The 14,907-nt window shown below is 48.3% G+C and overlaps 1 protein-coding gene across 1 annotated transcript in view; it reads left to right on the forward strand.

The window, feature by feature from the left end:
- The window catches only part of LOC131817661 (NACHT, LRR and PYD domains-containing protein 13-like), a 38,146-nt gene extending 23,622 nt beyond the window's left edge, over positions 1-14,524 (forward strand). Inside the window, exons 2-8 of the mRNA XM_059151202.1 lie at positions 490-2,077; positions 4,368-4,526; positions 5,894-6,061; positions 8,469-8,639; positions 11,351-11,521; positions 12,137-12,307; positions 14,350-14,524. Of these exons, the coding sequence (XP_059007185.1) occupies positions 490-2,077; positions 4,368-4,526; positions 5,894-6,061; positions 8,469-8,639; positions 11,351-11,521; positions 12,137-12,307; positions 14,350-14,524 (2,603 nt within the window). The remainder of the gene's footprint in view (positions 1-489; positions 2,078-4,367; positions 4,527-5,893; positions 6,062-8,468; positions 8,640-11,350; positions 11,522-12,136; positions 12,308-14,349) is intronic.
- The last annotated feature ends 383 nt before the right edge of the window (positions 14,525-14,907 follow it).

The raw sequence follows: 14,907 nt of genomic DNA on the forward strand, positions 1-14,907 counted from the left end.
TCTCCCTCCAGAAAAGAGATATTCATGACCAGCCCATCCCCACAGTTGAGTCCCCCCTGTCAGGCACTTTTCTCACTCTGTTCTAGAATGATAAATAAATAAATAAATACTCTGTTCTATTCCTGTCTCAGGGCATTGGCACTAGCTCTTTACCCTGCCTGAAAGTCTCTCTTTCTATATCTTGGACTGGTAGCTTCTCAAGATTATCATGTTAACTCCCCCACAGAAGCCTCTACAGATCTGTTCCCCAACCTTCAAAGGGGATTCTCAGTCTCTCTTGCATTCTCCGTATTTATTTTTGTGTATTCTCAAACTATTCTACTGCCTTTGTTGTTTTATCCCACCATGCCACTCCTCCCAAAAGTTGGACCCTTGAAGATAGAATGTGTTTCTCTTGTTTAAGACTTTATATAAGAACTTACTATTCCTAAGGCCAAAATTCATTCTGACCATTGTTGTGTTCTGTTTTGCCTCACTTCTCTGTTTCAGTTCACCAAAGAAGATACAGAGAGAGGATGAAAGCTAAAATATTGATGATGTGGGACAACATGCCTTGGCCTGAAGGCCACATATATCTGCGCAACGTGACTGAGAAGGAACACAAAGAACTGAAGAGCCTCCTGTATCCCAACAGGATGGGAGCCCAGCCACAGACGATAGTCTTGGAGGGAGTAGCGGGGGTTGGGAAGACCACCCTGGCCATGAAGGCCATGCTGCATTGGGCAGAGGGCTTTCTCTTTCAGCAGAGGTTCTCCTATGTTTTCTTCATCAGCTGCCATAAAGTTAAAGAGATGAAGGATACCACATTTGCTGGCTTGCTTTCCTGGGACTGGCCTGACTCCCAGCCCCCCTTTGAAGAGCTCATGAGTCACCCTGAGAGGCTCCTGTTTGTCATCGATGGCTTTGAGGAAATGGACATGCCCTCCAACTTGGACGCCAGCCCACCATGTACAGACTGGTTTCAGCGACTCCCAGTCCACAGAATCCTGTTCTACTTGTTGAGAAAAGAACTGGTTCCCGGGGCCACTTTGCTGATCACAACCAAGGAGTATAGAACCAAGGATCTTAAAAAGCTGTTACTGGATCCATGGTTTGTACAAATCTCAGGGTTCACAGAGGGAGACCGGGAGGAGTATTTCATCAGGTACTTTGGTGACCAAAACAAAGCAAAGAAAATCTTGCGCTGGGTAAGAAAAAATGAAAACCTATTTTATTTCTGCTCTGCGCCCATGGTGTGCTGGGCCGTGTGCTCCTGCCTGAAGTGGCAGATGGCAAGAAGTCCTTGCTTCCAGCTGAGCACCCAGACGACCACCAGTCTGTATGTCTACTTCTTCTCCAGCCTGTTTGCCAAAGCAGAGGTGAGTTTGTCGGCCCAGAGCTGGCCGGAGCAGTGGATACTGCTCTGCTCTCTGGCTGCAGAGGGGATGTGGTTCCGGAATTTCACATTTGCAAAGGAGGACCTCAAGCACAGGCACCTGGAAGCATCTCTCATTGACACTCTGCTCAGCTTGAATATCCTTCGAAAGGTCAGTGACTGTGACGGGTGTGTGACTTTCACTCATCAGAGTTTCCAGGTGTTCTTGGGGGCCATGTTCTATGCACTGGGAGGGACAAAAGGCTCCATGGGCAGTCCTGCAAAGCACGAAGAGATGAAGGTGCTACTGACAGATGCTTTGGCCGATACAAACTTCTACTGGAATCAGATGGCTCTTTTTTTCTTTGGTCTTTTAAAAAGAAACTTAGCAGGAGAAGTGGAAGCCACTTTGCGCTGTAAAGTGAGTCGCAGGATAACAGATGAATTACTAGAATGGGCAGAGGAATTAGGAAGTTATGACATTGTCTCCAACTGTTTTGAATTCCTACACTTTTTTGAGTGCTTGTATGAAACTCAGGAAGAAAACTTTGTAAGGCAGATTCTGAGTCCTCTCCTCGAAGCTGACCTAGATATTTTTGGGAATCTACAACTCCAAGTTGCTTCATTTTGCCTAAAGCACTGTCAAAGGTTAAATAAGCTAAGGCTTTCTGTCACCGTTCCCATCCCTCAAACGGAATTGACTTTCACCACAGAAACTCTGGAGTGAGTAATGCAAACCATTTCCCCCCCCAGGTTTCTTCCCAGGCTCTGCCCAAGTTCTTCCATGAAGAACCAGGGATGTGTTGTGTTATCATTGGTTATGACTGACCAAACCTTCTGGGTCACTCCAATCCAGGAGACCAACAATTTCCCTTTAGGTGTCCTATAGTATTCCTTGGCTGCTTCTGCTGATGTCCTTCTAGGTAGGCTTTCTTTCTCAGGCCCTGCATAGTGAAGATGTACGTGCCAAGCCTTGTGCTGAGACCTCCACTCATATCTGACTGATGTCCATTGCTGAATGGAGGGTGGAGAGTTACTGCCATTCATAGATGAGAAAACTGAATAAAAACAGAATTTGCTTATGCCCGTGTGGCCACTAAACAGCTCAGCCTGGGTCAATGCCCTGCCCTCTTCCACAGCTCCACAGCTCAAAACGCTGGTGCCCATCCTTTGAGCACAATTTGAGGTGGGGTTGGGTCCAGTGGTGTCAACTACATCCTGAACTTCGTTTGTCCATTTGTCTCCTGGAAGAATCCCAGAAATACTTAAACTGTTTTTGGTTCTTATCCTATAACCTTTTCCCATTGCTAACACTGTTGACTTCCAGTGTAGGAGGTAAAGAGATCTGAGTGTCCTAATTATTTCAGGCCCTAAGGGTGTTTTCTAAATTCCTCTCTTGAGGCAGGGGCTGCTATGTGTTCACAAATCCTTTGTTTAACCCTCAAACCTACAAAAAATACCAGTTCAATTTTGGTTGTACAAAAAGAAATTCTGAGAAGACTAATCTCTTTGTGTTTATCCAGACTGGAATATTAGTAAGATGTTTGGTCCTGGGGCCTCAGAGTCATGAAAGTTCAATGCATATTGGCTGTCATTTATTTGTCCGGTCCCTTAGGTTTTAGGGAAAACCTAAACAGGGGACTTTGTGTAGGTAGTGTTCATTGTTGGGTTGTATGAGTAAGTGTCCTGGCTACCACATGTTTTCCCCAGGATAGTACCATTTATTGTAAGGATTAATACTCCATCAACCCCATTCCCCAACTTACACATGATCACCCTGAGGCTGCAGGAGATTTCTTGTCTTCCCTAATGGTGATAACAGACCTTCTGACGTGAAGGCCAGTTCTTGTTTCTCTACACTACAGCTCCCTTTCCTCAGTGGCTTTTACCTCTGTCTGTATCTCTGAATTAACTAGGGTGTTAAACATATAAATACATGGGCACATGTGTGTGTCACACACACACACATGCTACGGTCAGAAACAGCCGCTCCAACGCTGTAATTCTGGGCTCTCCATGTAGAACTTTATATCCTTCAGGTGCTTTAATGGGTTCTTTGTTTTACTTTCTTCACTGGAGATGAAAAGGTTAATTCATGACTTGGATGCTCTTTTACTCTTGTAAATGTTGAGAGCCTGCCACATTAAGGAAATGCTAAATAATAAGAATCTTATTATGTTCAGTTCGCCAACATCTAGTCAACACTCATTTTTGATGTCATGTTCAATGATTCATCAGTTGCGTGTAACACCTAGTGGTCATCCCAATGCATGCCCCCTTCAGTCCCCATCATCCATTACCCACTCCCCACCCCTCCCTTTAGTAACCCTTAGCTTGGTTCCTGGAGCCCAGAGTCTCTCATGGTTTGTCTCCCTCTCTGATTTCTTCCCATTCAGTTTTCCCTCCCTTTCCCTGTGGTCTCCCACATCACTGCTTATCTTGCACATGGGAGGAACATATGATTATTGTATTTGATTGACTGACCTCACTCAGCATAATTCCCTCCAGTTCCAACCTTGTTGATGCAAATGGTGAGTGTCCATCCCTTCTGATGGCTGAGTGATATTCCATCGTATGTGTAGAATTTTAATAACCCTCTTAAGTTCTAGATATCTGCATAAACCTTTTTTTAAGTCACAATGTCCTATGAGAGTAAGTTAGTATGTACATTTAGAGATAGAAAATTGGAGCACAGAGGTTAAATCATAGGTAATGCAGCTCTGAGTTCACCTTCAGCCTGTTTGACTCAAGGGCTGAACATGTGAGGATCCTACCAATGGCCACCTCCCCTCCCTTACAGCGCTGCTTTCCTATGAGAAGGACGGTGAGGATTGTTGGAATAAAACACCTGGGACTTAAAGAACTAATACTTTTGCAGTCCCAGTTTTCCTGCCCAGTACACCGGTGAATTCCTTCACTTCCCATGGGTCTGGTTTTGTCTCCTGTAGGCCACGCTCTGGGCGTCAGGTGCAGTTCACCTCAGTAACCTTCTTTCTCTCTCCTAAATGACAAGCTCGCACTCCAAGATACATCAGTGGCAGGATGTTTGCTCCGTGTTTTGCCACGGGAATGTGAGGGAGCTGGACATGAGCAACAGCAAGCTTAACGCTTCTTCCATGAAGAAACTCTGTTACGAACTGAGAAGCCCAAGATGCAAACTCCAGAGACTGACGTAAGTGTGGCGCACCGTGTGCGAAATTCCAACAGGGAACGATCCGGCATTTCTCTCCTGGTTATTGCAGGGACGATCTCTTTTTCAGAAGGTAAGCTCGGGTGCTTGGGATAACAAACATGTTGGTATGCATTCAGGCGAAGACCTGGTACTCCGTCACGTGGTCTTGCACCTGTGAGAGGTGCGGGCACATGGACAGCTTTGCCCCCAGGACCTCTGCGCAAGGCTGCTGTTCTGAGCTGACTATGGAGGATTGGAAAGCTTGGAGGACGTGGCTGGGACAAAGCACTTGAGAGGCGACTTTATGTGGGCCCCACATGAATTGTTGGGCCTTAAGGGAAGGTGGGGAGTTCGTGCTCGGGCATTTCTTCACTCAGTGGGTATTTAACGAGCATCTCCTCATTCTGTGGTTACCACCGGGAACGGAAAGGATAACTCCTGCCTGCACGGGGCTGCCCGTGTGGGAGGAACACACTTAGATGGCCAGCGCAGCAGAGGCGGCACTGAGGCCTCCCAGAGCAGGAGATCTGTTCGGGGACTCGGCATGGGGGGGGGGGGGGCTTTGTGCTGGGAGACAGAGAAAGCAGAAGGGCCTCACCTGTCTAAAAGGTGTTGGAGTAAAGACCTGCTCATGGGAGCTGACACATCGTTTTGGACTGAAACCCCTTGCGTGATGTAAGCTCACAGGCTCCACAGGTAGGGGCAATGGAGGTAGGCCTTGAAGAAGCCAGGGAAGAGCCACCTGACGGAGGACAGACCGAATGTTAGGGCTGGGGATGGTGTTGGGTCAGATGCTCTCGGGTCCACACCAACGAATTCTGTCCTACTGTCCCTCTGTGATTCGGGGCTGCCCTGATGTCTGGAACCCGGATGTGCGCACTGCTGCCGGGAGCTTAGAGCAGAAGACCTGGCAGCGGCAACCGTCCTCGAACCTCCGTGTGTCATGGGAGCTGCGTCAGATGCACAGGACACAGCCTCAAATGTCCCTTTACCAGAACCTGGCGTTTGCATCCTCCCCCCCCCCCCCTCCCCTGCTGCTTTGGTCTTATCACTTAGTCCTAAAGACGTGGAGAAAAAGAAGAGAAAACAAGAGAAGAGTGGTGCTCTCGTCAGACCTTTCTGGGTTGGGGGGGGTCACCCCCTGCCCAGAAGAGCGGGGGCTCCGGGGTTTTCTCTGGCAGACGCGGTGGGGGAGGGGATCGACTCCCGATGCAACACATCCGGCCGGGCTTCAAGTTTCCGATTCCTCTTGGAGATGATATCCTTGAAGGAGGGGGTCCATGTGGGGGGACGGGGTGGGGGAGAAAGCAAGAGGAGGGTGTACCCCCTCCCATGAGGCCAGCCTCCTCACTTCCTGTTTTCCTCAGGTGCAAGTCGGTAAGTCCTGTGCGGGTTCTGAAGGAGCTTGTCCTCGTCCTACACGGCAACCAAAGGCTGACCCATCTGAACTTGAGCTCGAACAACCTGGGAATTCCTGTGTCCACCATGATCTTTAAAACCCTAAGACATTCCGCCTGCAACCTCCAGTATCTGTGGTAAATCTCTGGTCTTCCAGATCTGTCCCAGGGTCACCCCCAGATTCAGTAATGCACCGGGAGGGCAGGACTCGGCACAGCACCCAAAGGACGTAGGGAAAGAGGAGCGAAGGGGACAAGCGCGTGGGGTCAAGACAGTGCTTCCCGGGGCGCCTGGGTGGCTCAGTGGGTTAAGCCGCTGCCTTCGGCTCAGGTCATGATCTCAGGGTCCTGGGATCGAGTCCCACATTGGGCTCTCTGCTCAGCAGGGAGCCTGCTTCCTCCTCTCTCTGCCTGCCTCTCTGCCTACTTGTGATCTCTCTCTGTCAGATAAATAAATAAAATCTTTAAAAAAAAAAAAAAAAAAAAGACAGTGCTTCCCAAAACTTCAGGTCTACCACAGCCACCCAAGGGGCAGGTTAAAATGCAGGGTCCTGGGACCCACACCCTGAGAGCCCGCAGGTCTGCTGAGGGCCTAAGAGCCAGCGTTTCTAACAGGCTGCTCGGTGGTGCTGGGCTGGGTGCCACGGGGCCCTGATGGTGGCATGGACCTGGAGGCCGTCCTGCCTGGGGAGACGATGAGGAACAAGGAGAAATAAGCCTTCGTTTGTGGCACAAGGGGGCCTCCAGACGAAGACCTCCCCTCCCTGGAGTAACTGCCTGTCTTGGGGCCCCTTTGGTAGGTTGGAGTCGTGTGGCCTCACCCCTCTGACGTGTTGTCATCTCTTTGTGGAGCTCCGCAAGAACTCGAGTGTGCGCTTCCTTAGCCTGGGGGACAATGATCTCTCAGGCACTGAGGAAAAGGGTCTGCAGGGGCCCTCCACAGTGTCAACATCATCCCTGCAGGAGCTGTCGTAAGTCTTCCTGTCTTGTCAAAATTGTGTCTTTGCAAGGTTAAGTGGCAGGGTGGGGTGACAGTGGCAGCATGTCTGGGGGAGCCTTGGGGATCCCCTATTGTACTTACTACCCCGCTGACACTGTCCCTATCTTCACTCTTTTCTTTTTTAAATTTTATTTATTTTTTATTTTTATTTTTTCAGTGTTCCAAGATTCATTGTTTATGCACCACACCCAGTGCTCTATGCGATCCGTGCTCTCCTTAGTACCCACCAGACTCCCCCAACCCCGCACCCTTCCCCTCCAAAACCCTCAGATTGTTTCTCAGAGCACAGTCTCTTGTGGTTCGTCTCCCCCTCCGATCCCCCCAACTCCCTTCTCCTCTCCATATCCCCATGCCCTCTGTGTTATTCCTTTTGCCCCACAGTAAGTATTTTCACTCTTTTCCACTGTGTCCCTGGGGCTCCAACTCCGCCAGCTTTGCCCTCACCTTCATTGTGGCTGACTTACCTGCCAGTCTCTCCTAAACCCCGTGGTTTTATTTATTTATTTATTTATTTAAGATTTTATTTATTTATTTGAAAGAGAGAGAGCACACACAGGCAGAGAGGCAGGCAGAGAGAGAGAGAGGAGGAAGCAGGCTCCCTGCTGAGCAGAGAGCCCGATGTGGGGCTCGATCCCGGACCCTGAGATCACGACCTGAGCTGAAGGCAGTGGCTTAACCCACTGAGCCACCCAGGCGCCCCAATTATTTATTTATTTTTTAATACTTTAACTTCTTATTTTAACATTTTAAAAACTTAAATTCAATTAGCGAACATATGGTACATTCAGATGTAGTGTCCAATAATTGATCAGTTGCATATAACACCTAGTGCTTGAAGATTTTGAGAGAAAGAGGGAACACAAGCGGGCAGGAGGGGAAGAGGGAGAAGCAGGCTCCCCGTGGTGCAGGGAGTCTGACCTGGGGCTCAATCCCAGGACTCTGAGATCTTGAACTGAGTTAAGGCAGATGCTTAACTGACTGAGCCACCTAGGCGCCCAATTTCTTAAAAAGATTTTATTGTGCAGTACCTCAAAATGCATGATGCACTGTGTGGCGGCTAACTTAATAGACAAAATGATTTTATTTATTTGAGAGAAAGAGAGCACGGACAGGAGATGGGGTGGAGAGGGAGAGGCAGACTCCACAGTGAACACGGAAAACCCAGTGGTTTTAAGCTGAGGGGTGATCTTGTCCTCCAGGGGACGTTTGGCAATGTCTGGACACTACTTGTTTCTCACAGTTGGGAGAGGAGGACGCTACTGGCATCTAGTAGGTGGTGACCTACTATGATCATTATCTGTCAATGCCCTGGGGGGGGTGGGCAAAGAATGATCAAAGAATGATCTAGCCCAAAGGTCAGTAGGGCTGAGATTGAGAAGCCCTTACTCTGACCCACCTTTTTCTCCTTAAAACCTTTGTCCTTTATCCAGTTTAATCATTTCATGATGTTTGGGTCCCAGATGTGTAGCCCAAGGGACTGGGAGTTTGCGAAAGAAAGAGAAGTGGGCGCAGCTGGGGCTCACACTGCACTTGGACCTTCTACAGCCTGGAGAAATGCCAGCTGTCAGCGGCCGTCTACCGGGGCCTGGCATCATGTCTCACCAGCACCCAGAGGACCACTCGACTGTGCCTGGGGTTTAACCCACTCCAGGATGACGGCGTGAGGCTCCTCTGCTCTTCCCTGACTCACCCCGAGTGCGCCTTACAGAGACTGGTGTAAGCTCCTCATGGTTCCGTTTCTGGAAGTGACTCCTTGGGGGTGGGCATGGGGAAAATAGTGGGTCCTTCATTTGGGACCTGTTTATACCATTGACTACTAACATGTGTTGTGCGGGGCGCCATTCTACACCCAGGCTCTGAGTAGTCCCGGATTTGCTGAATCAGTCTCTGTGGGTTGTGCCAAGGAATTCCATTTTAATAAGGATACCAGGAAATTACGGTCTGGTCAAGTGATGACTGAGCTCCTATCTCTAGACACCAGGCTGTGCACCAAGGTTGGGGTGGGGGACAAGACAGACACCCACCTGTGTGGAGGAGGAGTGGGATACCACACAACAAGACCAGGAGCTCTGCTGAAGAAAAATGAAGAGGAATGAATAGACAAGGAGTGTTGGGCTGGTGTCTTAGTAAGGTCTTCTCTCACCAACCTATCAGAGGAGGTGACACTGAAGCCACCAGGCGTTGGCTGAAGGAGCCACACACACAGAAGGAAGAGGAGGACAGAGGCCCCAAGACTGGCATGTGCTTGGAGTGTTGTAGGAGCAGCCAGACCACTAATAAGGCTGGGGTAACACGAGTGAGGGACATGACAGGCAGAGTTGAAGCTGGAGAGGCAGGATGAGGCCCTGAATATGTCCTGGCCATGAAGGAGTCTGTTGTGTTTGGAGGTGGAAACTTGTCTGAGGACCAGAGTTTGTACAGACACGCCCTGAAAGATGACCCCGGCGGCAGGTGAAGGGTGGACTATAATGGAAGCAAAAATGGGGGCAGAAGCAAGCGCCTGTAGATCAGGCAAGATGATGACCATGAATTGACCAAAGTGAGGTGGTCAGGTCTGGGGTATACTCAAAGCTAGGGCCAGGAGGACTTGCTGATGCAGTAATGTGGTTGAGGAGGGAAAGAACCCAAATGCCTCCAGATGATAGGCTTGGCTGCTGGGTGAAAAGTGGGCTCTTTTTCAGACATGGGGAAGACCTGGGGGAATGAGGTTTAGGCGTGAGGGGTTTGGTCTGGGATGCTGGAGCGTGAGATGCCTACTGACCAGCCACATAGCATGTTACCTGAGTGGGTATCTGCAGGACCCTAGGTTTCAAGGGGGTTGCTGGGTGGGGACGAGTCCACAGGCAATGGCAGGTATCAAGTGTGATCTCCTAGATGTTTCTTCTGTCAGCTGCACTCCGCTGCTCTCGGGAAGGTTTGGAATAGATGCAGAGATGGGTTTTCCAGGAACTGGATATTGTTCAGGTGAGTGAGTATGAAAGGGTAAGAAGGCCAAGGGGCTCATCTGAGGGGGTAAATGGTGAAAGACGGTGGAGTCTGAGCTACAGACCAGAAGATTGGCGCTCACTCGGCCCCGAGCCACAAAGAACCATGAACAGCTAATGAATACATATGTAATACGAACTAATGTGTTATATAGGACTGTGACAGGTTACAGTAAGTTAATATGTATGCTAATTATAATTATGCTTATAGCAATATATTTTAATCTGTAATTATATTTAACATAGATACATGAATATAGACCAAAATGCAATATATAAATCATAAATGTAACTTATATGATTCATGATGTTACACAGTAACATACATGTCTTACATGTCTAACATATCTATTCTGTAATCCTAAGTATTTTCTATGCCTACACATTGCATACATACTTACATACACCTAATGCTTACATGCGCTTGCTGTACTCTGTATCTCCTACAGTCTGTACTGCACACGTGCTGAGCACTGCTCTGAAGCACCATGCGTCCCAGCCCATGGGATCGGCAGCACCGTGATGGGTGCTCGGGCTCCACCTTAGCAAGAGGTGAAGGTTGTGGGGGTACCACCACAGGCCTGACAACCGTTGGTAGCAGCTGGGCACCAGTCCAGCCCCGTCTGATGGGCTTCGAAGCCCTGGGATCATCCCTAACTGCCTGAAGCTCATTTAAAATGTTTTCCCTTGTATTTTTTTATTTTTACTTAAAAAAAAAAACCCTCTCACGTTAAACATTTCTGACATGTGAGAAGTTGCACGTGTTTACTGCATGAGTCGGTGCGTTAGGGGAGAGCTATGTACCCTCGAGACCATCACCGCCATGAAGACCTAACACAAACCCATCACCTTCCAAAGTTCCCTCTTCTACCGTTCTTCTTAATTTTTTTTTGATATCACTTAACACAGACTATTTACATAGAAAATGGTAAACCTTAGAGAACTCTAAGTCCACAATGTAGGATCATTCGTTGTAAGCGCGATGCTCTTGGGGGATCTTTGGAACTTGTGTTAATGAAACTTGACAGGCTTTGATCATTGCCTTTATTTTTAAAGATCTATGTATATGAGAGAAAATCCTCAAGCAGGTTCCCCGCAGAGTGTGGATCCCAGCAGAGGGCTCAGTCCCGGGAGCCTGAGATCAGGACCTGCCATAATCCAGAGCTGGGTGCTCACCCAACTGAGCCCCCCACCCCTGCCGGTGCTCCATCATCCTTCTATTGGCTTTCTTTTTTTGAGACCACCACTAAGGCCCAGAATGTTCTTGCTGTGCTCATTGCATAAATCTGGGAAAGGATAAGTAAGCACCACTACATGGCCTATCCTGGATTGGGGTTCAAGGGGACCCCGTGATTGAACTCAGAGGTGGGGCCTGAAGCTCCCCAGGGGCCTCGGTTCGGGCTGCCTTCCTGAGCATCTATCTCTGTGGCTCTCGCCCCGTAGGCTCTGGTTCTGCCAGCTCGGGGCCCCCAGCTGCAAGTACTTGTCAGATGCTCTCCTTGAGAACAAGAGTTTGACACATCTGAACCTGAGAAGGAATAGCCTGGGAGATGAGGGGGTGAAGCTTCTGTGTGAGGCCTTGAGCCGCCCGGACTGCCGTCTACAGAACCTGGAGTGAGTGCCTTTGCCTCTCTGTCCTTCAGAGGATGGGAAGAAAGTGTGTGACTTGACTTGAAAATGCCTGAGCTCCAGATGGGGCTGGAGTCCCAGGTATAGACGTGTGTGCTCACCAGAGGAGCTGCAGGTTCTCCTGTAGGGGGATAAGTGTGTGTGTGGGGGGGGTGCCTGCAGTGGGCAGTGAGGCTACTGGGATCACAGCTAAGGACCAACCACGGTGTGTGTTGGAGGTTCCCAAGGCCACTCTGTGGGTTTGATGATTCCCAGAGGACTTCGAGAATGTGGCATGCAGTCAGATTTGTGGCTGCCATCTATTTCAGTGAAAGGAGGAAAAGTAAAATCAGCAAAGGGGAGGATGCATGAGGTCAAGTCCAGAGGAAAACAGGTGCAAACAGGTGCAAACTCTGCAGATGGCACTGGGAAGCGAGCCACATTGTCCTGTTGGCTGCGTCCTTTCTACCTGTAGATAGTCTCAGACCTCCCTGGGAAGAGGAGGATGCTGGTCACTTTGGCATCTCTTTCCCTTGGAGGACTGTGATGTGGGCTGGGGTAGACAGAGAAAAGCCCGAGGATGCAAGGGTTATTCTTTCCCCCTTTCTGTTTGTTTCACAGTTTGTCAGGCTGTTCTTTAACAGCAGGAGGCTGTCAGGAGCTTGCTAATGCCCTCCGGCATAATCATAACATGAAAATTTTGGATCTCGGGAGCAATGATGTTCGGGATGATGGCGTGATACACCTGTGTGAGGCTCTGAAAGATCCGAGCTGTGCACTGAACACGCTTGGGTGAGCTGACGCAGTCCTTTTTGTGGAAAGCCCCCATCCTACTCTTGTATCTGGAGGGGATGACACATGGTCACCCGGGGGTTCAAGGAGGCGAGGAACAAAGGACAAAGTTCTCTTGTTCAGAATCTCTTCTGCTTAACAGTGAGGTTCAAGTGCAGAAACAGAAGTTCATTCCGGTCACTCCCCACCCATGGTGTATTGTAGATATTCTTCGTTTCGGTCAGTACTTTTGGGATAGAAGGTGGGGGCTGGTGCACCGTGTTTCCTGCCCCGGAGTTTTTCCATCGAAGGGGGAGCCCGATTCTAACCATAAGGTTAGAATGTGTTTGTTCAGCAAATTGAGATGGTTTCTACTCCAATAATAGGAGTTTTGGTTAAGTGTGGCTTTTGGTTAAGTGGTAGCTATTTTTCACATAGGTGCCATGTCTACTCACTCTCACAAAGTGCTTAGAGATCACACAGTCTTTCTCTGTGGAAATCCTGCCATTTCCATTAAATGGATGGACCTTGAGGACCTTATGCCCTTAATAAGTAAAATAAGTCAGAAGTTGTTTGTTTTTTCACCACATCCCTGTCCTTCAAGAAGGATCTTGAGGTTCAATATTCTTTATCCTATAGGTAAAGGAGAAGCTGTCATACTTATACAAGTAATTCGAGGTCCTATTTGTGCCTTAAGAATGGTAGTCTGGTTTTAAGCCCTCCCTCTCGAGGACCTTCTCTGGATATATAAATGAATAAAATGTTTGCAACAGTTATTGCCCAGTCTCTAATGACAAATGCCTTCCCGATATTTAGTTCACTTTCAGTCAGTTTCATTCTCCAGTGTTTTCATTTTAACGATTTTTAAAAAGATTTTATTTATTTTTTGGAGAGAGGAGGAGAGAAAGCACAAGCGGTGGGGAGGGGCAGAGGGAGAAGCAGACCCCGCTGAGCAGGGAGCCGATATGGGGCTCCATTCCAGGACCCTGAGATCATGCCTGAGCCGAAGGCAGATGCTTAATCCACTTGAGCCACCCGGGCACTCTGCCAATGTATAAGCTTTAAAGTAGGCACCCGAGTGTCTTATTTGTGTTCACAGGCTTCCACCTTTACCATCAGACCAGTGTTTCTCAACCCAACCTTGGGCTGGGTAGTCCTTGGCTGTGGGCTGTTCTGTGTGCTGTATGCTGCAGAACAGCAACCCTGACCTCCACCCTCCAGATGCCAATAGCCTCTCCCTTGTGTGCAGATATTGCTCAGTGTCCTCTGGTGGGGGGGCAGAGATCACCCCTCATTGGGAAATACTACTAGTAAAGGTACATGATGGAGGTCAATAATATGTAACATGGTGGTAAAGGCCCTGCAGGGGAGGCTAGACCAGAGACAGGACTCACTTGGGTGATGTTGGAACCATTTTTCTCTCGTGTCCTCCTCTTCCTGTCCACCAAATAGTGCCTTTACCTTGAAACATTCTCTGGATCCTACCCAACATCTTCTACATCTCCCAACATCTCCTAACATCTTCCTAAGAAAACCTTCTTTCCTTTTATTCTTGATGTATCAAAATTTCCATGTCTGGACACCTATCACATTTCTTTAGAGGCTTAGATGGAAATTTCCACTACCTTAAAGTGATATCACTGTCACTTTTGTCTTTGAACATATGGTTGGCTAGCTACTAGGAATACAGATTTTGTTGTGTTGAAATTAGGAACAAGATGAAAGTGTAAGGAAAGGGTTGTAGTCTTATTTTAGTCCTTTCAAGGATCTTATAAATTCACACCACTTTTGAGGGCTGAATATTGTTTTTTGATGGTTGGTCAGGCTAATGTTCTGTTTCCACACCTAGAAAATGAAGTTGAAGATATTGGCTACATATGATAGGACTGGTATAAGGATTAGTGAGTTATGTGTAAACATTTGGAGAAGTGTCTGGTGTGTGGTAAGCTCTCCACTAGAAGCCCGTTTGTTTTAACCACGTACTTTTTCTTAGATCTGGTATCACTTCTAACTTCTCAGTCTTTGAGGACCATCTTTCACACTTCCTTCCCACCCACTCCTAGGTTGGAGAAATGCAATCTGATGCCTGCTTGCTGCCAGCATCTCTCCTCTGTTCTTGGAAGCAGTAAAAGCCTGGTTCACCTGAACCTTCTGCAGAATGACTTGGAGCCCAGTGGAGTCGGCATACTGTGGAAGGCCTTGAAAAAATCAACGTGCAAACTACAGAAACTTGGGTAATCCCCAGTGACTTTTACACTAGGAAGCACTAGCTGAGGGGGGGTAGGTTGGCTGATATTTTATTTTTTTATTATTATTATTTTTTCTATATTTTAAAGCAAGCTTTGGGTTCAGCCTGCATTCGATTTCCTAGAGCAGTGCCAGCCAGCAGAACCTTTAGTGATGGCAGAAGGAGTTTATACCTCCTGTCCAGTAGGGTAGCCAGTAGCAGCATGTGATAACTGGACACTCGAAAGGGTGTTAGTGCAACCCAGGAACTGAGTTTTTTACTTTTCTCAGTTTAAATTGCAGTTTAAATGGCCCCACGTGGGTAGTGATATCCAGGGCAGCATGGTCCTACAAACATTTGGGAAGTGGAGGAGGCCCCTTGTTTTTCTCATGCT

This window comes from Mustela lutreola, chromosome 16, assembly GCF_030435805.1.
Source record: "Mustela lutreola isolate mMusLut2 chromosome 16, mMusLut2.pri, whole genome shotgun sequence".
NCBI lineage: Eukaryota > Metazoa > Chordata > Mammalia > Carnivora > Mustelidae > Mustela > Mustela lutreola.